General features: G+C 40.9%; 1 protein-coding gene across 1 annotated transcript in view; it reads left to right on the forward strand.

Moving 5' to 3' along the window:
- Nucleotides 1-2,827: 2,827 nt before the first annotated feature.
- The window catches only part of LOC107103337 (B-cell receptor CD22-like), an 8,301-nt gene continuing 3,059 nt past the window's right edge, over nucleotides 2,828-8,069 (forward strand). Inside the window, exons 1-3 of the mRNA XM_015403007.1 lie at nucleotides 2,828-2,921; nucleotides 5,680-6,039; nucleotides 6,123-6,356. Coding sequence (XP_015258493.1) covers nucleotides 2,885-2,921; nucleotides 5,680-6,039; nucleotides 6,123-6,356 — 631 coding nt within the window. The 5' untranslated portion in view covers nucleotides 2,828-2,884. The remainder of the gene's footprint in view (nucleotides 2,922-5,679; nucleotides 6,040-6,122; nucleotides 6,357-8,069) is intronic.

Below are 8,069 nucleotides of genomic sequence, written 5' to 3' on the forward strand. Positions count from 1 at the left end.
CTGCAGGAGATTGTCTTGACCATGTCTACATGCCTAAATGCACTAAGTTGCCGCCATGTGATTGGCTGCTTAGAAATTAAGTGTTAATGAGCAGTTGGACAGGTGTACCTAATAAAGTGGCCGGTGAGTGTATACACATCTTTAAAAAATTTTCCTTTCATAGCTTCAGCCTCTTTAGATCTCTATGATGAAAATGCAGAGCAACTTCATTACAAGGTCACCTTTTGGAGAACAAAAGAAAAACCAGTGATTAAAATGTGAATTTCACTTCAGCAGGACAAAATAACAAATCACCCTTCGCTTTTTAAAGAAATCTTTTCAACCCATCAGTCAGAAATAGTTATAATGTGACACAATTGCAACCTCATAAAGACATGGTCAACCAACTGAACTGATGCAGTGAGGAGATGAATCTATAACACAAATCTTCTGCATCCTTCATTACATTGGGGCAAACACACAAATCCAGGTACAGAGAAACAACTCTCCACACACATTTGCAAATAATATTGCAACAACAGCAAGTTTCAGCCAATATGAATTAGGCTCACAAGTAACAGATAAAATTGATACTATTTGGCACGTTTACATGGTTGTGGTGTAAGGCAGTGGTTCCCGAATTGGGGGGAGCGCCACTCAGTGTTTTTGTTTTTCTGTTTTTTTTGCTGTGTTTAGCATTATTGCAGCAGAACTGAAATCTGGGTGCCACGCTATACCGAACACATTTGGTTTGCAAAGAGAGACTTTGTTGGTAAGAAGAGGAGACATATAATTTAGGCAGAGAGAGAGAAAGAGAAAAAGGGAAACAGCAAAACCATAAAACCAGCTGCTGTGTCGGTACAAAAGAAACAGTTTCTTGTGGCAATCCAGATGAAGAAATTAGAGGAGCTCCTGCAAATGGACACAGGGAAGACAAAGGAACAGACAACCAACAAAAGCAACAACAATGGTAGCAGGGACATTAGTGAGCTTCTCAGAACTGTGCAGCAACAGTAGCTTAAAGAGGCGCTTGTCTGGGTTACTGAAAAAAAAATACAATGATGGTAATGCTGGCAGTCATCCAGGCTATAGTCATTCAGAAAATAAGTAAAAAAAAAAAAAAAAAAACTATCCATTGGACTTTTCTTTCCAAGTCTGAAGATGTCCAGTGGATTGTTTTTTTTAACTTTTTTGGAATGATGGGAATGTTGAATACGAAGTGTTGAATTCTCTTACACAGTAAAATAGAAGGTTAAAATAACAACACTCTAAAAGTGGTAGTTTTTTAATTTAATATTAGAATAATATAAGATTTTATTTATTTTACAGTAACATTGTTTACAGCATTGGTTCAAATTTTTTTGTTTGGTAACTAAACGTGTCAGTGCTTATGATGCTAGTCCTAGATTTATTCTATAAATGCTATGAAATAAATCATTTGGGATATCATCCAGCACTGTCCAAGCTTATTAGCATAGTTTCTTCTTTCCTAAACTCTGAAACCCTTTTTTTTACTTACCTCCACTTGCCTGTGTAGGTCTGTTGCTGAGTTTTAAAATGTTAACAGTTCTGTCTCTTTATGCAAAATGGATACATGTTAAAAACAAATGTTAGCTTGTACTTTCCTAACACTTGGTCAAATTCAAAGACGTTTCACACTATAATCAAAAATACCCATTCACAAACACATTCAAATGCAGACATGTGCCCACTTCTGTCTAGCATCTAGTTTATTTTAAGTTATAAATTGAATTTCAGAAACTGCAAATATAGACATTGACCTTATCTCTTTTGTGCAAAACGTTAACTTTAATATATTTAATTATTAGAAACTTCAATCGAAAAAAGATTTGAGAAACAAACTCCTTCTTAGTATGTGGACCTCCTTCAGATAGCCCTGCAAACCTGTACTCCCCTCAATAAAAACCTGTTTCCCACTTTATATTAGTAACCAATTTAAAATAGTTGCGGGGAAAAAATGAGCGCTATAAAAAAATTGGTTCTGCAGTGAAGGTTGGATGTTATTGAAGCAGCTTACATTCAATGCGTTCAAGTTCCTTCTATAAGGATTGACTGAGGTCATTTCCTCCAATGAAACACAAAAATGAACAGAATGCTTTTTTAGACTCATAAGTTCTGTTTTTTTTCTTTTAAAGACTTTGAAAAGCATGTTTTATCTGTGTGAATGGTTCAGCTGTCTTTGATGAAACGTTGTCTCCTCTCACACCTGCTCCTTGTCAGCTCGTTAGCCCTGCCATTGTCTCAGTCAGCTACATATACTCTCCCTCTGCAGTCACTCCTTGTTGGTTCCTTGTCGTTGCTGGTCCTGTCGTCGCTGTTTTCCTCTCACCTCATCTCTCCCTGGCTCCTTGTACCCTTGATGTCTCCGTAGTTCTGGTCTGAGTTACATTTTAGATGGATTTTTGGATTTTGCCTGTGCTATTAGTGTTTTCATTAAAACTACAAGAATTCACCTCAGCCTCTCTGCCTCTGCATTTTGGGTCCTCTTAACTACAACCAAGACGTGACAGAGGAAAACAGAAAAACCTGAGAACTAACATAAATCTAGAAACTACAACAAAATAGGAATGAAACCATTAAAACTAGGAAACATGGAGCAAAGTAAAGAACAACATAACCAAAACCATGAAAGTGAAACTACAACAAAATAGGAATTAAACCAATAAAACTAGGAAACATGGAGCAAAGTAAAGAACAACATAACCAAAAACATGACAGTAACGCCCAATTCTCTCCTAGGTTATTTACATATTGCTTACAGATCCTCCTACTTCCACTTAAAACTTCCTCAAAGCACTTGGTTCTTGAATTTGAAGCCATGGTTTTAATTTAAGTGGGCTTTAGTCTATGAACTATCAGCTGTTATTCCTAGTTTCTGTAGAACATGTTTAAAGTGCTGATATTTCTACTACTGCAGCAAGGTAAGAAAATATCTTGTTACTAAGACTGTTAAATACTCGACTATTTGAACACTTTAACACTAATCAGTAGACCTCAACTTAAAGGTTCACCTGACTTGGACTTATAAATGTTTCTCAGGGTTCAGACCCAGCAGTTTTGTTCAGAACTTTCATCCAATCAGCTTAAATGTTGGATTACATCTACGGTAAATCATTCCGAAATCCTTGAAAGCAAAGACTAATACTTAATGGTTTCTGAAAAAACTATCCTGTTTTCTGTCAAAGCATCAACAAGACCGTTACTTGCATTGCAATGCAGTTCTTTATCCGTTTCATATGCAAATGAGGTGGTGCCAGGAGCTCTTCTATTCCTCTGCTATTTTCAGACTTTCAGTTTTGGCTAAGAAAGACTCAGCTGCTGTAGACTTAATTTGTTTGTGTTATTACTACAACTTTACTTTAATTTATATGAGTTATCTTAATACTGAATGTTTTTACAAACATGTACTAGCTATGAATGTTATGTTGTTTTTGTATCTTCAGTGAAATATATGAGCATTTTTTTGTTTCAGAAGGCACTGAACAAAACGAAAAACAGCTTAGGTGAAGTTTACACAAAACTTTTACCCCACATGTGCTGCAGCTATTTTCTGCTGATTAAATAATTGATATCAGAATAGAATAGAATAGAATTCAACATTATTGTCATCACACCGTCACAAGTATGAAATGAACTGTTCATCAGTAAAAAGTCTCCATAAAAGCAGAAGTTTAGGCACGTTGCTGCTGTAGAGCATATAGTCATCTACTGATGCAATGGAAAGCTTAAGACATCAGCAATGACCAAGACATCTCTGATACACACCAATCCAAACACTTGTTTAAAAAAGAGAGAGAAAATGTTTTTATTCACAAGTGAATCACCCATAATTTTTTTGTATTTAAGTATTTTTGAACATTTAGGAAAGGTCGCCGAGGTGGTTAAAAAGCTCCTCGGTGGCAGGGCTCCGGGGGTGGATGAGATCCGCCCGGAGTTCCTCAAGGTCCTGGATGTTGTAGGGTTGTGTTGGCTGAGGCGACTCTTCAACATTGCATGGACATCGGGGGCAGTCCCCCTGGATTGGCAGACTGGGGTCGTGGTCCCCCTATTCAAAAAGGGGGACCGGAGGGTGTGCTCCAATTACAGGGGAGTCACACTCTTAAGCCTCCCCAGCAAGGTCTATTCGGGGGTGCTGGAGAGGAGGGTCCGTCGGATAGTCGAACCTCGGATTCAGGAAGAGCAGTGTGGTTTCCGTCCTGGTCTTGGAACGCTGGACCAGCTCTACACCCTCAGCAGGGTCCTGGAGGGTGCATGGGAGTTCGCCCAACCAGTCTACATGTGCTTTGTAGACTTGGAGAAGGCGTTCGACCGTGTCCCTCGGAGGGCCCTGTGGGGGGTTCTCCGGGAGTACGGGGTGCCGGGCCTTTTGATACGGGCTGTCAGGTCCCTGTATGACTGGTGTCAGAGTTTGGTCCGCATTGCCGGCAGTAAGTCGGGCTCGTTTCCGGTGAGTGTTGGACTCCGCCAGGGCTGCCCTTTGTCACCGATTCTGTTCATTACCTTCATGGACAGAATTTCTAGGCGCAGCCAAGGTGTTGAGGGGATCTGTTTTGCTGGCCTTAGGATTGCGTCTCTGCTTTTTGCAGATGATGTGGTCCTATTGGCTTCATCAGGTCGTGATCTGCAGCTCTCGCTGGATCGGTTCGCAGCCGAGTGTGAAGTGGCCAGGATGGGGATCAGTGCCTCCAAATCCGAGGCCATGGTCTTGAGCCGGAAAAGGGTAGAGTGCCTTCTCCGCGTCAAGGGGGGTGTCCTGCCCCAAGTGGAGGAGTTTAAGTATCTTGGGATCTTGTTCACGAATGAGGGAAGAAGGGAGCGGGAGATCGACAGGCGGATTGGTGCAGCGTCTGCCGTGATGCGGGCGCTGTACTGGTCCGTCGTGGTGAAGAGAGAGCTGAGTCAAAAAGCGAAGCTCTCAATTTACCGGTCGATCTACGTTCCTACCCTCATCTATGGTCATGGACTCTGGGTCATGACCAAAAGAGCGAGATCGCGGATACAAGCGGCCGAAATGGGTTTCCTCCGTAGGGTGGCTGGGCTCTCCCTTAGAGATAGGGTGAGAAGCTCGGTCATCCGGGAGGGACTCGGAGTAGAGCCGCTGCTCCTCCACGTCGAGAGGAGCCAGTTGAGGTGGCTTGGGCATCTGTTTAGGATGCCTCCTGGACGCCTCCCTGGTGAGGTGTTCGGGGCACGTCCCACCGGGGGGAGGCCCCGGGGAAGACCCAGGACACGCTGGAGAGACTATGTTTCTCGGCTGGCCTGGGAACGCCTTGGGGTTCCTCCTGAAGAGCTGGAAGAAGTGGCTGGGGAGAGGGAAGTCTGGGCCTCCCTTCTTAAGCTGCTGTCCCCGCGACCCGACCCCGGATAAGCGGAGGAAGATGGATGGATGGATGGATGGATAGGAAAGTTTTCAATTTTCCTTGTCACAGAACAATTAGAAAACTCCGCAGATCTTATGAACTGAAGCAGTGCTGGATAAAAATTCCTCCACAAGAAATGAGACACAAAAGATATAGTAACAATTATGACTTGTTATTGCTACCAAAGATTCCTGTATTTAATCATGGGGAATAGGCCTACTTGCTACCTCTATTACTCTTACGATTGTTTTTTTTTTTTTAGGGTGAAGTTAAATTTGATGTTTTTCTTCTCTTTCTTTTCTGTTTTTCTTTTTTTTTTTTGCAGCAGCAGAAGCTAAAGTGAGTGCTGCTTGGTCAGTGACTTTTGAAAATCCAGATTACTGTGCTTTGGAGGGGACTTCAGTGGAGTTCAAGTGTTCATATCACTACCCAGAAGATGAATCTGTCAGAGAGACTGGATGGTGCAAAGGACTGCTCCAAAATGGGACGTGGAAACGTGTTAAGCTTTCAACTCTATTAACGTACAAAAATCGATTTAAATATCAGGGTGACCATACAAAGAACTGCAGCCTGGTCCTTCAAGACGTGCAGGAGAGCGATGCTGGATATTACTACTTCTGGTTTGACACTAATAAGTTTGGACGGAACAGTAAGCAGTCAGTTCTTCTCTCTGTCATAGGTAAAATAGTTTTAAATAAACATTGTTTGTTTTTTGTTTTTTTAGGGTGAATGTGATTTCTACTTGAAGTTGTGTCTTTGCAGGATCATCAGGGCTGAAAGCCAGCATACACCCCAGGAGAGTAAACGCCGGAGATAATGTGACCCTTCAATGTAGCACAAAGTGCCAAAACCCCAGAATAGTCTGGTTCAGAGATGGACGCAGAGTGACAGAAACAACGTTTAGGGCTCAGAAAGAAGATGCTGGAAACTATTCATGTACTGTTGAAGGACTAAAACCACTGCTATCATCGGATCCTGTGGCTCTGGAAGTTTGGTGTGAGTACTAAGATGACATTAAGTCAGGCTGAATTGATATTAACTACTGAAGTGTTTATTAAGACTGTATAAAGGTTCACAACTTGCAGTTTTAATGAGAGGAAAATAAATGTAACTGTGTTTTTTGTGTTTTTTTCTTTCTTTTTTTATGACTTAATGAGAGCAGTGGGCTTTATGCTGCCCTGCAAGGCTTTAAACCTGGGTTTGAATGGAGACAAAGCAATTCTCGAGCGCATATCAAGGAGCTCATTTTGAGCCTGGATCCATATTTATATTTTATTCTGTTCATGGTGGAGAATCCTGCTTCACAGCAGCAGGTTGAGCCAAACATACTCTAAATGTGCAGGGTCATCTTTGAGCACACCATTTCACTTTTCTTTCACAAGTTCACATTGCTTCTTTCAGCAGTCCACGTTTTCTCTGCTCTCTTTTTCTCATTGTCTTCTCGGCTTGCCACAGGTTTGCCTGCTGTGTACTGTGGCTCGTCGCAGTGACCCAGACTGACTCAGCTCATTGGCTAATTTGTATCACGTGCAGTCTGATGCTGGACGCTCTGGATGGCTTTACCATAGAAACAGGAGAAGCGGCGCAAGTGAAGTTAGACACTGTCTTCAGACAACATGCAGTAATTTATAAATGTTTTAAATCAGGTTGGGTCTGGATTAGCCAGCAGGTGCCCGGATCAGGACCCTGGTCCGCTAATCCGTGACCTCTGAAAGAAATTATATAAAAGAGATAGTTGAATAATTGTTGATGGCTCCATAATGTATCAATATATTTTTTTCGTTATGATGCCAAGATTAGCATTACAGGAATTTGCACTAATAGGAGCCCTTTTATTAAACTAATTGCTTCTTCTGTCAGTTGTATTTTTCAGATTCATGAAAATACAACAAAAAAGAAAAAAAACTAGGGTAAACCTTGGTCAAGCTTTTTAGAATTGGTGCTGACCCAGGGAGGTAGAGGGGCTGCTTTCCCTCTGGATAGCAGGGCTGCCAACTTTTCACCAAACCTTGGGGTGAGATTTTGAAATAGATTGGACAGGAAACCTGTCAGGGTTAGATGAGGACAGGTGCAGCTATAGGTTGGAGGTTTTCAGAGGATTTAAATGAAACAAAGTGGCAAAATGTGAAATTATTATACCACAGTAAATGGGACTGAGTAACAATAGGTGGTCTGTAGTTATGTGGAACATTTTTCTCACCTTATACATTATTTTCTACATTTCTATCTATATTCTAGTGATATTTAGAGAATTGAAGTAAAACAGAAAGAGCCCTACTAAAATACTTGCATTTTAAATATACTGTAAACTAAGAATTTCACAACTTTGTTCATTAATTATTCTCTGCAGTTCAAGTAAATTAAACAATGGGGAACTAATAAGCTATTACTGGATTACTGGCACTTATACAGGAAGCAGTGCAATCGAAACCTATGCAAACTACACTGTGTATGAATATTTGGTAATAGGCTAAGGGTTAAAAAGCTTCATTCATTATGTTAGTTGTTTTTCTTACATTTGACAAAACAGCTAAACAATTCAGACCTTCCAGGAGGCTGTAGATTTTATAAAAACTCACCATGACAGGAGACAGCACTTCTCTGGATGTTTCAGTTTGGAAGGTATTCCTAAACATATTCAATGAACCAAAATAAAGATGAATGAATAAGATAAGTAATATTAAAAAGAAGAACATCCCTGTGGTTTCT

The sequence above is a fragment of the Cyprinodon variegatus genome, unplaced genomic scaffold (assembly GCF_000732505.1).
Source record: "Cyprinodon variegatus isolate N-32 unplaced genomic scaffold, C_variegatus-1.0 Scaffold1424, whole genome shotgun sequence".
Classification (NCBI taxonomy): Eukaryota; Metazoa; Chordata; class Actinopteri; order Cyprinodontiformes; family Cyprinodontidae; genus Cyprinodon; species Cyprinodon variegatus.